The sequence below is a fragment of the Lemur catta genome, chromosome 4 (assembly GCF_020740605.2).
Source record: "Lemur catta isolate mLemCat1 chromosome 4, mLemCat1.pri, whole genome shotgun sequence".
Taxonomy (NCBI): domain Eukaryota; kingdom Metazoa; phylum Chordata; class Mammalia; order Primates; family Lemuridae; genus Lemur; species Lemur catta.
Window position 1 is genome coordinate 72,958,182 of NC_059131.1, and position 19,606 is coordinate 72,977,787.

The 19,606-nt window shown below is 38.6% G+C and overlaps 2 protein-coding genes across 5 annotated transcripts in view; one reads left to right on the forward strand and one right to left on the reverse strand.

Annotated features, from left to right (window-relative positions):
* The window catches only part of TSGA10 (testis specific 10), a 125,121-nt gene that overhangs the window by 103,666 nt on the left and 1,849 nt on the right, over positions 1-19,606 (reverse strand). For 2 of the 4 annotated variants that reach the window (XM_045550208.1, XM_045550206.1), the window contains exons 1-2: positions 11,370-11,536; positions 1,447-1,575 (exon numbers count right to left, since the gene is read on the reverse strand). In XM_045550208.1, the coding sequence (XP_045406164.1) occupies positions 1,447-1,575; positions 11,370-11,489 (249 nt within the window). In that variant the 5' untranslated portion in view covers positions 11,490-11,536. Of the gene's footprint in view, positions 1-1,446; positions 1,576-10,772; positions 10,892-11,369; positions 11,537-19,606 lie in introns of those variants that run through there. The other 2 variants (XM_045550207.1, XM_045550209.1) reach the window with 2 other exon arrangements.
* On the forward strand, positions 12,282-18,067 carry C4H2orf15 (chromosome 4 C2orf15 homolog). Its single transcript, XM_045550221.1, has 2 exons — positions 12,282-12,298; positions 17,565-18,067. Exon 2 carries the CDS (start codon positions 17,641-17,643, stop codon positions 17,914-17,916), a length of 276 nt encoding a protein of 91 aa, XP_045406177.1. The 5' UTR covers positions 12,282-12,298; positions 17,565-17,640; the 3' UTR covers positions 17,917-18,067.

Consider the following 19,606-nt stretch of genomic DNA (forward strand, 5'->3'; position numbering starts at 1 on the left):
AGTGCAACCCCTATGGAAAACAATATGGAGATACCTTAAACAGATTCAAGTAGACCTACCATTCGATCCAGCAATCCCATTATTGGGCATCTACCCAGAAGAACAAAAGCCATTCTATAAAAAAGACACCTGCACCCGAATGTTTATAGCAGCACAATTCACAATTGCAAAGATGTGGAAACAACCCAAATGCCCATCAATTCATGAATGGATTAGCAAAATGTGGTGTATGTATACCACGGAATATTACTCAGCTATAAGAAATAACGGTGATATGGCATCTCTTTGGGTCTCCTGGAGAGAGTTAGAACCCATTCTATTAAGTGAAGTATCCCAAAAATGGAAAAATAAGCACCACATGTACTCACCAGCAAACTGGTTTCCCTGATCATCACCTAAGTGCACATTTGGGAATAACACCAATTGGGTATCGGACAGAGGTGGGGGCTAGGGGGAAGGGATGGGTGTATACCTACTTGATGAGTGCGATGCGCACTGTCTGGGGAATGGACACGCTTGAAATTCTGACTGGGGGGGATGGGGGGAGGGGATGGGTACATACCTACGTGATGAGTGTGATGCGCACTGTCTAGGGAATGGACACGCTTGAAGCTCAGACTCAGGGGGATGGGGGGGCATGGGCAATGTGTATAACCTGAACTTTTGTGCCTCCATAATGAGCTGAAATAAAAAAATAAATAAATAAAAAAATAATAATATTTAAAAAAGAACATTTGAAATCTAAAAAAAAAAGAAGTCATGTATTAATGTATATAAAATTAGTTTGTAAGATCTATAAATTTTTTATCATTTTACAAGAAGTGGAAATTTCCTTCAACTAAAGAAATCAAGGGCATCTTTAAGGAAACCATGGTATATCAGCTGGTATTCAAAGGACAAGGGGAAGCATTTCAGAAAGAAGAAATCAATTCAGCCAAAGTTCCCAGAGCTAGGGCGAGCCCAACAATGTCACTTATCAAATGCTGCCGTGAGGAACGGAACCACCTTGGCTTACATGTATGAGGAGTGTAAGAGTGTGTCTTTCAAATATCTGACATTTATATTTAGAGGCTCAAATGGTATCAGAGCTCTCTCATTCTCTCTGCATCCCTTGATTCTCATTATCTCTGCTCCTCTGTGAGGGTTGACCTAATTCCTTTCTGCTACAGGCAGACCTAAGCCAACATCTTTAAACCTTAGCAACACAGATAAGAAAGCATCATCCTCTTTCTTTGTCAGTCTCTCTTAATATTCATATATCAGATATAATAAAGTACTCTACTGTTTCTCTGCTCATTAAAAAAAAAGAAAAAAAATTAAATGATTTTAGATCCATAAGATTTAAACAAGCTCTGAATTAGTAATTATTTATTCTCCATCTTCTTGTTTTAAAATATGTTCTCATCCCAAATTAATTCAGGAAAATATGCTGTAACTAGAGGTAACCTGTAATTTAAGTGTAGCGATGAATCTATCTTGGTTTCTCACTTCTTGTTCTAGCTGGAGAGTATTCTGGTATTTTTCAGCTTCAGAAACTGGAGCCCCTAGACCAAAATCATGTTCTTCGGTGGTAACCTAGTGGAAAGAATGAGAAATAATACAGAAGCATTCAGTTTAAAACAGCTCTGTGATTTCTCACAATAATCAATAAATTTTGAAAATATACAATATTCCTAGATATGTTTTAACCATTTCCGACCAGCCAAGAGGATTTCATCAAGGTTTACTTCCTTAAAATTTTGTTATAAAGCTTTTTCTGTTTTCCAAATATAAAACTGTGATATTGAAGATGCTTTTCAAAGAAGATATGCCCTGTCCTAACCCCTTGATAATCATGGTTCTACAGAACTATGGGTCAGTAGCAAATACTGTTTACCTGTAGGCCTGTGTTGTCCAACATGGTAGCCATTAGCTACATGTTTGCTGTTGCTATTCTATACTAACAAAAAGATTTGCTACCCATATCACAAAGAGCTAGTTTCCCTAATATATAAATAATTCCTATAAATAAAAAAGAAAAAGAAATACTCTAATAGAAAATTGGCAAAGAATATGGACATCTATAGAAATGGATCTTAAAAATATTTAAAGATGTTCAGTTTTACCCTTATAGAATGATACAAATTAAAACAAGACTGAGACATCCCTGTTTAACCATCACAACGGAAAAGATCAATAAGTTGGATAGATAACACAGCATCCTTATACATCACTGGTGGCAGTATAAATTGATACAATATTTATGGAGAATAATTGTATAAAATCTATTTTACAAATGCACATAGCTTCTGTCCAAATAATATCATATCCAGGAGTTTTTACTACAAATATATTTGCACATGTGCAAAATAACAAATGTTAAAGATTTTTCACTTCAGCACATTATACATACTATTCTGTGTTGTGCTATTTTACTTGACAAGGTATCTTAGAGATTGTGTAACTTAGGGAAACAATTTTTTTCTTTCCCTGCATCAAGGATACCATTATGTTAATTATGTTAAAAGAGAATTTGCTACAAGCATCCAAGATCTTTCCTCAAAACATAGCTGCTGCTGGGCACAGTGGCTCATGTCTGTAATGACAGCATTTTGAGAGGCTGAGGCAGGAGGATCGCTTGAGCCTAGGAGTTCAAGACCAGCCTGGGCAACATAGCAAAATCTTGTCTCTACAAAAAATAAAAAAATTTAGCCAGGCATGGTGGTACATGCCAGCTGGTAGTCCCAGCTACTTGGGAGGCTGAGGTGGGAGTATCATTTGAAACCAGGAGTTCAAGGCCACAGTGAGCAATGATCGTGCCACTGCACTCCAGCCGGGGAGATAGTAAGACCCTGTCTCTAAAAACAAACATACAGCAACAACAAAAAAAACCCACATAGCTGCTATTCTCCAAAACTCTCACTCAGGGTATTTACTGACATTGTCTTATACCCTGTGAAATTCAGCACTTAAGCAGGCTGACAGATTTATTTCCTTTTTTTCCTTCCCCTAAACAAGACACAAATCTGCTTTTTTCTGTTCTTCATTCCAACAGTTATTGCCTCAACTGGAACCTCAGCATTACCTCTCACAGAGTATTTCAAATTATGAATAATTTAGACCTTTATGGGCTAGGCTGAAATCCTACTATTTCTTACATAATTTCTGTTGAAGAATGTGTTCCTTGTTATAAACATTTGACTTAGAACAGAATAAAATGACTCTTCACTATAGCAGGGCTTTTCAAATTTTACTGAACATACAAATCACCTGGAGATCTTGTTTAAATGCATATTCTTATTTACAATAGGCCTGAGATTCTGCATTTCTAAAAAGCCACTTTGTGGTCCCAGTTTAGTTAGTACAAGGACAAGTTTGAATAGCAAGGATCTATTAAATTAAAATATAAACTTGCCCAACATTCAGAGTGCTTCATAATTTGGTTCCTTCCCACTTCTCCAAACTTATCTCCTTGATACCTCCAAGAACCCCTCTACTAAAGACAAACTAGGTTGGGAACCGTGGCTCACACGTGAAATCTCAGCACTTTGGGAGGCCAGGACAGGAGGATCACTTGAGCCCTGGAGTTCAAGACCAGCCTGGGCAACATAGTGAGACCCTGTCTCTACAAAAAATTTGAAAATTAGCCGGGCATGGTGGTACATGCCTGTAGTCCTAGGTATTCAGGAGGCTAAGGTGGGAGGATTGCTTGAGTCCAGGAGTTCAAGGTTGCAGCAAGCTATGATCATGCCACTGCACACACCAGCCTGGGTGACAGAACAAGACCCTGTCCTTAAAAAAAAAAAAAAATCCACTAGTCTACACATTCTTAATATATACACTCAGAAGCATATTATCTCCTGCTCATGAGCCCTGCCTTCACCCCTTTTATCCATTTAAATAAAGACATTTCTAAGGCTCAGCTTGAATTCCACATTCTCCAGGTTTTCTCTGTCTTGTCCATTATATAATGATCACTTCTTCATTGAGACTTCTGTATACATTGATTATAGAACAATTTATGTAGGTATTTATTTTTTTCTGGATATGTCTTCATCACACATTTATTAGAATCTTAAGAACAAGAAATGTCTGAAAACGTTCTGTATCTCCACCAACCTACACAGAGTTCTCTATGTATTAATAATAAGAAAGCGTGACCATTCCCCAAACGGTGCGGAACGTCTGACTCGGGGGGATGGTGGGTGGGTGGGTGGGGGGAGGGGATGGGTGTATAACTACATGATTAGTGCAATGCGCACTGTCTGGGGAATGGGCACGCTTGAAGTTTTGACTCAGGGGGATGGGCGGGACATGGGCAATATATATAACCTGAACCTTTGTACCCCCATAATAAGCTGAAATAAAAAAATAAAAAATAAAAAAAATAAGAAAGAGTCAATAAAAATTTGTTAAGGTTGATAATGAAGCAGTGTGCTAAAGAAGGCAAAATTGAACTTTCCTTCTTCTCTTTGGCAAACTGAACAGTCAAATGGGAATTCCAAAAAATTATCAGGCCAGTCTAGGAACCAAAAATAGAAAGAGGACATGAGTCCACCTGACAATTGTGAGCAACCATGTTGGAGCTGCCACCTTTCCTCTAGCTTTGGAGGCAATATCACTGCAAAATCAGTATCTGAATTCCTATGCCGGGCCTGCCAGTTTCCCCACCTCAGGCCACCTGAGCATCTTTCACATTCCTGTGACCTGTAATATTTGTTAGACTGGAACTTGTGTTCCTGTACAGATCTCAAAGAATGCAGGTGAAAAGTACTTTCACTCCCAACTGGGAAGTTACACAGCAGAATGCTGTAGAGCATGTATTTTGGTATTAGACTGCCTACATTCATGATCCTAGTTCAATGCTTCTTGGCTGAGTGACCTTGGGCAAATCACTTCTCTGGCTATGGCTTCCTCATCTATAAAATAATAGCACCTGCCTCATAGAGTTATGTGATGATTAAATGAGTTAATATATATTAAGGCATTAGAAGAGTACCTGGCATATGATAAGCGCTATATATATTATTATTTACTATTATTACTAATTCCTTTCACTGAGTCCACTTATTTAATCGGCTACCAAGTTCTATTGATCTTTTCACTAAAGCTTCTCTCAATTACATTTGTTCTATCCCTACTGTCACTGTTTTAGTTCATGCCATCAGACTGTAACAGTCACATTTATTCATTTAAACAAATTTATAAATAGCTGTAATAAGAATGAACCAATAATATTAGCTTCTGGGGATAAAAAGATGGAAAACAAAGAGATGTCGTATCACCGTTATTTCTTATAGCTGAGTAATACTCCATGGTATACGTATACCACAATTTACTAATCCATTCGTGAACTGATGGGCATTTGGGTTGTTTCCACATCTTTGCAATTGTGAATTGTGCTGCTATAAATATTCGGGTGCAGGTGTCTTTTTTACAGAATGACTTTTGTTCTTCTGGGTAGATGCCCAATAATGGGATTGCTGGATTGAATGGTAGGTCTGCTTGAATCTGTTTAAGGTATTGGAGAGACTTGGAACCCATTATATTAAGTGAAGTATCCCAAGAATGGAAAAACAAGCATCACATGTACTCACCAGAAAATTGGTTTCCCTGATCATCACCTAAATGCACATTGGGGAATGATACCAACTGGATATCAAACTGAGGTGGGGGGTGGGGGGAGCGGATGGGTGTATGCCTACATGATGAGTGCGTTGTGCACCGTCTGGGGAATGTTCATGCTTGAAGGTGCTGACTTGGGGAGGTGGGGGGTGAGGGAAGGGGATGGAGGTATGACTACATGGTGAGTGCCAGGCGCACTGTCTGGGGAATGGACACGCTTGAGGCTCTGACTCAGGGCGATGGGCGGGACAGGGACAATATATATAACCTGAACTTTTGTACCCCCATAATAAGCTGAAATAAAAAAAAAAGATGGAAAACAAACAGAATCCTATAACTTCAACCCTAAATCAGTCTAGGGAAGTCCAGAACAAATTTATCAGAAATTACAGTACAGTATGATTATTGCCACATCAGAGTAATGCACATAGATACTAAAGGGGATACTGAGAAAAGGGCTACAAAAAAGTATTTCTGACTTCTGCTTCCCCCCAAAAGACTTAGGATCCACTCTCCATTCTAAAAGAACTAAGAACATACCTCTATTGGAGCACTTAACATATTATATTGCAATTATAGGATGTTTACAGCCATGGAAACTTTAACATGTCTAAAACAGACCTCTTAATCCCCCCACCTGCACCCCTGATCTCAACCCTCTCTCCACTACGTTCCTTCCCCGTCTTCTTATATCAAATGGCACCATGATTTGCACAGGCAGTTTCCCAAGGTAAAAAAAAAAAATGAGGAGTTGGGCCACATGTGGTGGCTCACACCTACAATCCCAGCACTTTGTGAGGCCAAGGTTGTGGAGGATTTGTTGAGCCCAGAAGTTCAAGGCTGCAGTGAGCTATGAGGGCACCACTGTACTTCAGCCTGGGAGACAGAGCAAGACCCTGTCCCAAAAAATAAAAAATAAAAAAAATAAAAATAAAACCTGAGGAATTACCTTTGATTTTTCTCTTTCCTTTACTCCCATCTAATCCATTAGCAAGCCTTGTTGGTTCTACTTCCAAAATATATCCTAAATCCATCCCCTTGCCTACATTTTTATTACCACCTCCCTCATCCAAATCACCATAATCTCCCATCTAGAATACACTACAGGAGTTTCCTACTGGTCTTTCTGCTTCTGCTGTTGCTCCCTACAACCTGTTCTCCACACTGAAATCAAATCAATCACTTAAAATAATGCTATCCTGCTCAAAAATACTCCAATGACTTTCCAATGCAATTAGAATAAAATCCAGACTTTTTAAGGCCCTATATGATTTGGCCCCTGCCTTCACTAAAAAGATCTAGTGCTCTCTTCTTTGTTCACTCACCAGCTTTACTGGTTTTCTTTCTATTCTTCTAATGTGCTGCTCTAGTCTGTATGTTTTTGTCTCCGAAAATTCATGTTAAAATCCTAACTCCCAAAGTAATCATATTAAGAGGTACAGTCTTTGGGAGGTGACTAGGCATGATCTTCATAAAATAGGCCCCAGAGAGCTCCCTCACCCCTTCCAAAACGTGAGGACACAGTCTGAAGGTACTGTCTATGAACCAGGAAAACAGGCCCTTACCAGACACTGAATCTGGTGGCTTCTTGATCTTGGACTTCCCAGCCTCCAGAACTGTGAGAATTAAATTTCTTTTGTTTATAAGCTACCCAGTATATGGCATTTCATTATAGCAGTCCAAATAGACTAAGACATTTACCAATCTCATTCCACTTCAAGTCCTCTGCCTTCCTTTCCCTCTCTCAGCAACACTCTCTCCCCAGCCTTCTGCATGGCTGGCTCCTTCTCACCATCAGCTATCTGGCTGAAATGTTAGAGGCTCTTCCCTGACTTCTTACTTAAAGCAGTCACTCTCCCATTAGGATATCTGTACTTATCACTACTTGAAATTACATCATTTACTTGCTCACTTGTTTATTGTCTGTCTCCTGCTACTAGAACATAAAGATCTAGGCTTTTGTCTAGTCACTGTTAAATCCCTAATGCCTTAAAAGTGACCAGCACAAAGTTGGGACTCAATATAAAACATTTCAAAACAATGAATTTGGATGATTCACAAAAAGCAGTTTTCAATGATAGGGGTAGAGTGGAAGCAAGTGTGAAGAGGACTAATGAATGAAAAAATAGAAAATATAAACTTCTTTTAGGAAGCATGATTGTAAGAGGAAGAGCGATAGAGGGAACGGCAGAGGAAAACCAAGGCTGTGGAAGGGTCATTAAAAGAGGAGAAAAACTTATTTCTTAATTCTGTTTACTTCAAGGACCCCTTTCAGAATCAAACAAAAGCCCTAGTTCTCTCCTCAGAAAAATGCAAATACACCTTCACAAGCAATTTCAGGGTATTTAAGATTCCCTAAGGTCCTTGGACCCCAGGTGAAGAAGTCCTACAATATAGAAACAATGAAGATTCCTAAGACATAGGTTAATATTAATTGATGGACAAAGCTGAGGTAATAAGAGGAAACCCAGGTAAAAGAGTGTGCACGGTCTTCTGAAACAAGAAAAAGAAAAGCAAGGATAAGTGAAGATTTACATAAGACTAGATAGAAATTTGAAGAAATTTCTGTCTGGTATAATTTAAATTTTTCAGTGAAATAGTTGAGATAAGACCATATGCTAAAAAATATCAGTGTTGAGCAAAATATAAGGCACATAATATGAGCTTAACAAATGTCTATTGAATATTTTGACAGAATAATGGAAAACACTGGAGTACTTTTGTGGAATTCTGAAATCTGGTTCTACAAAAGCTCAACTAGGATTGAGTTTTTGTACTCTTTTTTTAAAAACTGCCTCCAAAAATTTAGATTTATAGACACTTTGAAGTAGAAAGGAATAGCCTCACTAACAGAAGGATGTGGAAACCCACACAAAATTTTATGAATAATTTTGAGAGGATTTCATATTTATAATAAAAATAAGTGAATAAATATTTTGGGAATTCACTTTAAACAAAATAATAAAGTCACACTGTTTAACCTTTCTTAAGAAAAAGAACCTCTCCATCCATTCCATCCAAACCCTTCTCTTCCACCCAAAGCTCTTCTTTTTTCAGCAATCCAGACTATAGTGTAAAGAAATAACTTGTCTCTTCAAAGAAGCATAAAACAATGGCCTTAGGAGAAGTAATGTTGTTTATCAAGCTCTTTCAGAAATATAAAAAGGGGTTAAAGAGTTGCTTTCAAGAAGATTTTCTGGACTAAAGTAATTTCATAATACAACAGACCAACGTTATAGCACAACTAAGACAAAAAGACCTACCTTACTAAGTAGCTTACTTCAAAAGATTTTCCTGGGATACTCGTATAAGAATATTCATAGCATTGCCATTCATAAGTGCCAAAAATTGTAAAAACATAATGCCCACCAACAGTAGACTAAATTGTGGTACACTATTAAACAATGGAACTAAAACAATCACCAAACTAAATACTATAAGCAATAAGAATAAACCTTAAAAACAATGTTTAGTAAAGAAGAAAGATATAAATGCTCAGTGTAATTCCACTTACACAAAGTTCAAAAAACATGCCAAACTATAATGCTCATGTTCACACACAAAGATGGTGAAACTACAAGAAAAAACAAGGAAGTGGCTATCCCTGGGAAGAGGAAAGAACATGTAATTTTAAAAGGGATAAATAATAACACCTGCTCTGGCCGGGTGCGGTGGCTCAAGCCTGTAATCCTAGCCCTCTGGGAGGCCGAGGCGGATGGATCGCTGGAGGTCAGGAGTTCGAGACCAGCCTGAGCGAGACCCCGTCTCTACTAAAAAAATAGAAAGAAATTATCTGGACAACTAAAAATATATATAGAAAAAAAAATTAGCCGGGCGTGGCGGTGCATGCCTGTAGTCCCAGCTACTCAGGAGGCTGAGGCAGTAGGATCACTTGAGCCCAGGAGTTTGAGGTTGCTGTGAGCTAGGCTGACGCCACGGCACTCACTCTAGCCCGGGCAACAAAGTGAGACTCTGTCTCAAAAAAAAAAAATAAATAATAATAATAACACCTGCTCTAACTGCCTCTGTATATGGAGGAGTTTAAAATCAAATCATCCTAAGCTGGTCCAAGCAACTGAAAAAGATGACAGAAAAGAAAAACCAGAGAATCTACAAACCTGATTATATTTTGAGTTGCAAGTAGTGATTTTTCTTCAGAAGGTAATCAAAATGAGAAATTTACGGAAGCTGCCATTAAATAATGCCAAAGTTTAGAGTTTAAAATAAATATTTCATTAATGTACCTTCCTAGTTCCAACTAATTAAGACTAAAGTTTGGTTCATTGATGAATTAAAATAAAAACAACAATTTCTTTTATCCTGAAAACAGATTTGAATTGACACCCTCCTTTTATATTTATAACTAATCTATTTTATTCTACTTACAAACCAATTTTTATTCGATTCATTTCCTTACAGGTAAGCGAAGTGTACTTGAAATGCTGAAAACCAGTAGAAAAATTAAAACAACTAATATCTGGGGATATAAGGGCCTTGAATTGAAAAAGGAAAATGCTGGGACACTGTCATCTATGCAAACTTTCCTGAAGCCACGATCCCTGACTTTATTTGGAGGGGGAGAAAAAGTATTCCTATGCATTTTTAGGTATCAGGTCCATGACCACATAGTTATCCAACTTAAGTCTCAAATATTTTTTTCAAACAAAAGCCAGCTTACCCTGCCTTTCCTGTGTACAATTTCTACTGAACATATATATATATGAAATGTTCACGCAACTGTCTAAGTAATCTTGGACCTCCACCAAAGCCTACAAAGAGGCTCTCAAGTGAGAGAATGGAAGTCAGGAAGAGCCAGGTTGTATTCCCAAATCTCTGACTTCCAAATTTCTCAACTCCACTCCAGAGCGTTTCTAAACAGAACAGGCCCCCCCCCCCCAACAACCAAGCAGAGAGCTGTGGCAGGAAGCGAAGCGGTCACCATAGGAACTGGGCGCAACCCTAAACCCCCAAGAAACAACAACAAGGGCAAAGTTTGCTCCTGGGGGGCTTCCCCGGCCCGCACCTCTGCCCGCTACAGCCCCTCACAGCAGCTCAGGCGGCGAATACCCACCTCCGAGCACCCACAACCCCAACACTGCCACACCCGCCCCTTTGCAGCTGCCTCCTAGGAGACCGTCCGCAACCCGGCGCATCTCCGCCGCTTCTACCTGGAGCTCCGGGTCCCTCCCCACGCTTCTCGGCCCGCTGTCCTCCCCAGAGCTCATCCCTGCGACCGCTGGGCTTCGGGCTCCGCCAGGGATCCACGTCCCTCCCCGTCTCCATCCTCCGCCCCTTTCTCCTCCCTTCCCACCCTCAAGTCGACCTGGCCCCGCCCCGGCGGAGTCGGAGGAAGGCGGGACCCCAGGGGAAGGAGACCGGGGCGGTTAGCGCCGGCCGGCGCCGCCGTCGGCCCCGCCCTCACGCTCTGTACCTAAGGGGGGCTAGTCTTCCACCTCCCTGGCGCCTCAGCTCCGCTTCCGTCCCGCGCGCCCCCAATGCCCGTGCGCACACGTACCAGGCTCGACACGCCTTCTCGCGGGGACTACAAGGCGTGCGCGCGCACTCACGCACGTAGCGACGCGTACATCTACCTGCCTGCTTTACAGGGCGCTTGGGACGGGCCTCTTCCAGGCCCATCCGCGCCGCGCAGGCGCACGCCCACGCAGCGCCTTGGCAGCCGCCGCGAGCGTCCCGTCTCCTAGTAACCAGTCGCGAGCCCCTTCTCCCACGAAGTATTTCTTACTCCCAGCCCGAAGCTGCCGCACCTGGATGGAACGCGCATGTGCAGGGCGGTCTCTCGCCACGCCGTCTTCCTTCAGCTCTTGAACAGCTGCTTGCTTCGCACAGGTGGTTCTGTGCCACTTTTCCCAGGGATAGGGCATCATTGTGGACGCACGTTCAGTGAACCATTTACTCGCAGAGCTGCTCTTGGGCGCAGCTCCTGCCGCAGCCAGGGACCCTTTTTGAGGGGAGCCTTCCAAGCAAGTCCTGTCTTGTGCCGGCCTGTCCGGGTGAGCGCGGGCAGCCTGCAGTGTGGGGAGCCTGTGGAGCCATGGCCTCGATCAACTCTGCAGGATCAGGGTTGAACTGGGAAGCAGCAGAACTAGCAATGAAATTCTGGCAGATTCCTGACCGGTTTTCATTCTCCACATGTCAGTCTTTCTCCAAGCATTGTTTCCAGAAAAAAAACTGGTGATGATTAACAAAAAAAGGAAAGTGTATACAATCTCACTTGATATTCAATCATATATTGATTGTTTTGCTGTTTAATACCATTTAAACTTGCCTTCTCTCAATTAGGAGCCTTCAGTCTGAGAACATTCAACTTACTTAACCAGGGTAATATTTTTGGCCATCCAATTATGTTAAAGTTAACTACATTACCTTAAAGTGCAGAAATGAGCTTTTCAGTGAAAAAGACTGAACACTGTATTATTCCACCAATTTTTTGGAGCCTGGCTTGGAAAAAAGTTGTCTTCTTAAATATTTCTTAACACCTAACATGTTCCACCCTTCTTAAATAACCCAAGAGCTTCTGAACAATAATGGTGACGTTATCTCCCTGTCTTTTCCAACAGATAACACAGATTTAGGTTTTTACAGCAGTCCTCTGATGATCTTGATACAGTATAAGTCTGTGCATTTCAAAAGTAAACTCACATTTGAGGAGAATAACTATTCCTGTTTTTGCCAGGTAAGTACTCATTTATTTCCACAAGATATCATTGGCAAGGATAAACAATTTTTATGTCACAACAAATTTCTTCATAAAAGTACATTTATATATAGGTCCCTTGTTTTTCCAATCTCTCTTCTGATTTTTTCATCAGTCTGTGTTGTTCACATTCTCATATGTTGTAGCATTTATATTCAGATACATACTTTGTACATATTAACTAGATACTAAAAAACCAAATGTTCCTGTTATTTTAGAGAAAGAGATTAGAGGACCCAAGGAGGATATCTTTTCTGAAATATAATTATTCCTAATTGATAAAATAATTAACAAATATGGGCTGTCAAAGACCATCCTGAAAAGTTATGTTAAGGAGAATAATGTATAATCTTGTCACCTCTTTAGATACTAACATTATTTTGAACACAAGAGTCTCATTATCTAGCATTATTGAAAACAAATAGGATATAATGTACTAACTTTAAAACTATAATTTGGAGTTGAAGACTTGGGTAGGGGTCGGGGGATTATTAATATATGAAGTAGGAAAGTACTTCCCTTAGGGACAGAATAAGAACAGTTTTACGTATGCCACCTATATGTTACTGAAGATTCTTTGGAAAGAATTTAGGGAAAATATCATTTGAAGGCCAAAAGAGAGTGTAAAGATTTTTCTTTCTTTTCCTGTCAAAGGCTGTTGAATTCTTCTAACCTGAGAAAATGTAAAAATGTCTTTCCCTCTATGGAAGCCCAGGGAGTGGTATGTGCCTCACACTGTCCCAGCTAAACCCTGTATAGTTTCCCTGCTCTCTCTCTTGTGACAGACACCTTCTGTGGAGTTCTAAGGTCTGAGTTTTTTAGTCCCTTACCTCTATTTTGCCTTTTTTTTTCCTGTCCCCTTCCTGGTCCCCTTGGCGGGGGGCGGGGGGGGGATTCAGTACTCCATATGTTAAGTTACTTGATGTTGTTCCACGGATCACTGATGCTCTGCTAATTTTTTTGTTTTCTTCTTTTTTATGTTTTTTTTCTGTTCATTTTTAAAAATTAGTTTCCTCCTCATATTGAGGCTGGAAAATTCCAGGCAATGAGCACTCGTAGGGCTTACTTTATTCCTTTCTCTCAGGGATCACTCTCCTGCACTACCTACTGTCCAGTGTCTAAAAATCATTGTTTCATGTGTTTTGTCTGTTTTTTAAGATGCTTAAGGCATAAGGATAAATCTGGTCTCTGTTACTCCACCATGGCCAGAAGCAGGAGTCTACCAGCTCTTTATAGTCTCAGCCCCCATGTCACTAATCACCCCAATAGAAGTTGTTTGCAATTCAAAATTGCTTCAGATTGAGGAAACTGTAACTGCAAAGGCCTGAATCAGAAGAGGGTTTGGCATGGCACAGGCTTGTGGAATAGCAATGAGGCCACAGGGCTGAGGCAGAATAAGGGAGAAAGATAGGACAGGGTGTTCACTGGTATGTTAGTTTCCTATTGCTACTGTAACAATTTGTCACAGACTTGGTAGCTTTAGCAACACAAATTTATTATCATAAAGTTCTGGAGGTTACAAGTCCAAAATGGGTCTCACTGTGCTAAAATCAAGATGTCAGCAGGGCTGCATTCCTTCCAGAGGCTCTAGGGAGAACCCATTTTCTTGTCTTTACAACTTCTATAGGCCCACATTCCTTGGCTTTTGGTCCCAGTCTATCTTCAAAGCCAACAATAGCCAGTCAAGTGCTTCCCACATTGCATCAGGCTAACACCAAAATTTCTGCCTCCCTCTTTCACATACAAAGACTTTTGATTACATTAGTTCTACCCACTTAATCCAGAATAATCGTCCTACCAAAGAGTCAGTGGATTAACAACCTAAATTTCCCCTTGCCGTGTAACATATATTCACAGTTTCTGGGGATTAGGACATAGACATCTTTGGGGGCCATTATTCTCCCTACCACAGCTGGAGACTGGATATGTAGAGAATTTGGCTTTTGCTATGAGATGGGAAGCAACTGGTGTGTGTTGGGCAGAGGATTGATGTGATTTGCTTGTGTTTTAAAAGGCTCAAACCAGATACTGCTTGAAGAATATACATTAGGGAGGGATGGGCAAGGGTGGAAGTAGAAACAGAATTCGTTGACAGATTGGATGTAGAATATACAATAAAGAGGAGTTAAGAATGACTCCACCAGCAGTGCACAAGGTTTCCTGCCATCCTACATTCTCCTTATACTTGATACTATCTGCCTTTCTAAAGTCTTACCATTCTGATGGTAGTAAATATGCATTTCTCTAATTGCTAGTAAATTTGAATATCTCTTTATGTACTCTTAATCTATTTGGGATTCCCTAATCTGCAGATATGTCTTTATATCCTTTGCTCATTTTTCTATTGGGGTTTTCTTTCTCCTTGCTATTTTGTAGAAGTATTTTATTTTATTTATGTATTTTATTTTGTTTTATTTTATATTTTATTTTATTTTAATTAGTGATAGGGTCTCACTCTATCACCCAGGCTGGAGTGCAGTGGTATGATCATAGCTCACTGTTATGTCAAACTCCTGGGCTCAAGTGATCCTTTCCCTTTATCCCCTCAGCCTCCCAAGCAGCTAGGAGTACAGGTGTGCATCACCATACCTGCCTAATTTTTTTTTTTAGGTTAGAGAGAGATGGAGTTTCACTGTGTTGCCCAGGCTGATCTCAAAGCCCTGGCCTCAAGCCATCCTCCCACCTTGGCCTCCCAAAGTGCTGGGATTACAGGCATGAGCCACAGCACTCAGCTGAGGAGTTCTTTTTATATTCTAGCTATTACATCTCCTGTCAGCTTGGACATAGTAAATATCTCCTGCCAGTCTATCTTTTTGTTTATGTTTTTTTCATTGAATAGAAATTCTTAATCATGAGTAATTAAACCCATCTATTTTCCCATTTTTTAAGCTTTTTAGGTCTTATTCAAGAAATCCTTCTCCACCCAAAGGTTACAAATACATTGTCCTACATTTTTTCTATTGCATTTGTAGTTTGACCATTCACATTTAAATCTTTAATGCATTTAGACTCCACTTCTGTATATAAGGATCCTGCTTTACTTTTGTCTACATACTAGAGCCAGTGTTCAAAATACCATCATATTAAACTTAGTCTACTCTAGCTCCTTTGCCTTATAGTGTTACCTGTATCATATGTGAGGTTCTTGAACATACCTAGGTCCAAGCTGCAGCTCTGTCATGTTCTATTGATCGTTTATTTGTTCCTGTATGAGATTGTTTTTGTTACTTTGACTTTGTAACATATCTTAATATCTAGTAAAGCAAGCCTCTATGTTCTTTTTGTCCAAATTAATTTAGCTCTTTATGGACTTTTATTCTTCCATATACATTCAAGATTTCTTCTTAAATGGCAACCTGAGTGCCAGTCCAAAGATGCCCCTAATAGACCTGTTCACCTTCATGTCCTCAAGACTCTGGGGAAGTTACGGTGAGACTCACAGGGCCAAATCTACCCTATTGTATTTGTTTTCTCTTCAGTAGCTCTATTAGATTGAAGGTTAATGTGCAAATTGATAATTATATGTTAGCATTACTTTATGCTTATTGATTTCAAATGCCAGATGTTGTTTTATAGAGTTTTGTTAGTGTTTTTTAAAACTTTTTTCCAATTTTGCATTTTGAAAAAGTTGTAAACCTACAGAAATGCAGCAATAATATGCTAAGCAAATTTTTATCCTTTACCTGCTAGATTCAATAATTGTTAACATTTTGCATATTTTACTTTCTCTCTGTATCTATCTATTGCTAAACAATTTGAGAGCAAGTTGCAGACATGATCCTTCACCCCTATTTCAGCATGTATTTCCTAAGAACAAAGACACTCATTTATATAACCACAATATAATTATCACATTCATGGAATTTAACATTGATGCAGTATTATTATCTAATAAACCATTCATCTCCAAATTTTCTGCTTGTCCAAGGAATGATCTTTCTATAATATAGTACATCCCCTCTCCCAATTCAGGATCATTTACTGCATTTGGAAATCATGTATCTTTAGCTTCCTGAAACATTTCCTCAGCCTCTCTTATCTTTCATGATATTGACATTTTTAAGTACAAACTATTTGTTTTACAGAATGTCTGTCAATTTGGGTTTGTTTACTCAAGATTAGATTCAAGTTATGTATTTTTGACAGAAGTGTTTCTTTTTTAATTAAAGAGGAGAAACCAAAGAATAGAATAAACTCAATTTTATTCATTTGAAGGCAGTACTGGATATTTCTTTTATGAAGAAGAAACATTCATCTTCCAGTTCCAAATCTAAGAAAGAGATATACCTACATTTTAGAATTTCATCAGAGATCTTTTCAAAATTTAGCTTAATTGTATTTGATTCCCAGAAATCCAAATCTATACTATTTATCTAATTGTTATATTAACATTTGAGTAACTACTATATTTAGGATACTATAGTAGTCCCAGGACTCTGTTCTGTTATAAACACTGATAATCACAAATACGGATAAACAAGGTTTCAAGATGATTCTTTCAAAATTTTCAGTCAATAAATGATTAGGGCTTGATGGGTATGGAATTGGAAACTATCAAAAGATACCACAGTAGCTAAATATTAAAGAAATAATAAATTCTAAAAAGTGGGCAAGTGCTTTCATTCACGTTGGTGGAGTCTGCTCCAGCTCTCAGGTTGCTGGTAGAGCATCTTCAGCAGAACATCATTTTCCAAGAAGCACTGCAAGGACCCTGACCCTTCTGTCATCCTGGTTAACTCTGCCTAGAAAATTTCTGCCCATCTTTCAAAGTGCAAGCCTGACCTAGACACCCCTTCTTTGGGAAACTTTCCAAGGCCTCCTTGCATGTTCCACTCTCTTCACAGATTGGGCTTCCTTAATAACAAGTACTGTATCTTTATTGGATATCTTTATTTTTTGCAGAACACTTCGCAGAGTTCTTGGCCTTCTGTAATTTCTTTTTAATCCATTAAATTAATTAAAAGGTTTTGCTAGCAAGAATGATAGAAAAGACTAAGAGAAGTTCTATTATTTTCTGACAAGTAATAAAACATAAAATTGGGCAAATTTCTTTTAAAAAAAGACTTTCAAAGGAATCTATAGAACCTGCAAACTTTCCCACAAAAAAATGTAAACACTGAAGGTTGGAAGGCAATTTTACTTTATATTGTTAGCATCTCCAAGACATTTCATTCTATAAACATTGCCATGAAGTTAGTTGAAATTCCTGTTGTATTCGCTTATTACCTATCTTTTTTTTTTCCAGTAATCAAGTTAAAGAAACGTTTCCACTACTTAAAAAGATACTTTCACACTACCTCGATATTTGTTCAGCTATTCCAATGGGATTTTCACTTAGTAAATCTGCTACTCAGGTATCTGCCATGCATGGGAATTCAAAAGTGGATGATCACTTAAGGCAAGGGACTGAGAAAAGCAGGCTGGAACCAGTTACTCAGTTATTTCAAAACACCAAGAAGATGAGATTAGAAGACACAAACCAAGAAAACTTTACAAGGATTGAAGGGACTGGCACAGGATCTCTTTCAGAGAAAGCCTTGGGCTCGGTAGTATATGTTATTGAAAGTGATGGAATAGAAATGACAGATATGGAATAAAGTAATTTGTACATATTACCAAAGAAACCAAAAATTGCTTTTGATTAAGAGGTGGTGTTGAATAAGAACTTAATCTTATTAGGAAAACCTAACAAAATGAAGGAAGATTATTGCTTTATTTTTCACTATTTATAAATCATCTTAGACTGCATTTTTTGATGATGCACATTCAAAAGGCAGTTGCTTTAGGGACAAAAAGTCTTCTAAAATTTAAAGCAGATTTCTCTGATATTATATTCTATCCTTGTTAAAAACCAGAGTTTTTAAATAGCAGTATTTATATGGCACCAAAACATTCTGATTTTAATATATTTCTTTAACAAGTGGTTTTAAAAAAAAGTGTCCAAGCAATTTGACATCAATATTTCATATAATTTCTTGTGTACCAGTTTTGTATGTTACATATCCAGCTGGGGATTTTTCTATTGGTTACTTTAGTTTCCTACATTTTGCATTTCTGTTCTGTAATAGATCAGTACAGATAAACTCTGTAAAATACTGGTAAACTGCATATCTTCAGAAGCATTTCACATTTTAAATCTTTTTAAAACTACTTTTTTCTGCCACATTGAATACATTTTAGAGTTAGAAAATAGTTCTTTCCAAGTGTAGTAGTTTATCTTGCAGATGCCACCATTTTATACTACCAATATTTAATATGAGAAAAACAACCTAGTATTAGAAAACCTTGTTGTATGTATCAGTTATTAAAATATCTGATAGTTTGAAACAGCAGTATTGTCCCAAGTAATGTTGGATGAAATTAAAATCATTTTGTATCTGGACACATGAACATGTTACCGTACTTTAATATTTAATGACTATCTCTAATGCCCAATTGCATAATCTCCTTAATATTAATTAAAGAAAAACAACGAGGAAAGGGCATCATATTTGGGGGGAGGCAATATTTTACAAATCAGAAAGATACTAAACAAATGTATGTGTAGGGAATATTTAGACTAGAATAAAAAAATTCTTGAATACAATAAGACAATGCTTTTTGACATAATTCTTTGGGAGAGCAAAAAAATACACAAATCATCCATTTGTTCATCTAGGCTAGCACTGTGCTTGGTGCTGGAGATACAGTAGTGAATAAAAATAGCTACTGCCTTGATAGTGCTTTCTGTCTGTCTACCAGGGAAGACAGAATATTATACAGTAATTATACAAGGTGCAAATTGTTATGTGCCATAAAGAAAAAGTAAAGAGTGCAGAGAAACATAACAGGAGGCATAACACATAAACTTGATTTTAATTGTGGGAACTAAGAAGGCTTCTCTGAGGACATGACATTTATAACTTTTGCAGTGACATGGTTGTCCAAGTGAATGACAGCAATGGTCATCAAGGTGGAGAGAAGGGGATAGAGTTGGCAGGGCGAAGTTTGGCAGGGTGTAGCGGTGGTTTGGAAGTGGGAAGTGAGGACGAAAAAAGGGTTTCTAGCAAAAAAGGCTAGATGCATGGAGGTTCCTTGGGGGAAATAGTGAGCTCAGTAGCAAGATTTTTGGATGTAACAGGTTTCTAAGACTGGTGTGTGTGGAACTTAAAATATATATTTTTAAGTTGTATATAGAAATGGTATTTAAAGCCACTGGAATTGCTTAAGGAGAACATATAGTGGGAGATAAAGACCTGAGGAATTCTTAACATTTAGGGGCTGATCAGAGCAGGGCAGCTGGCAAAG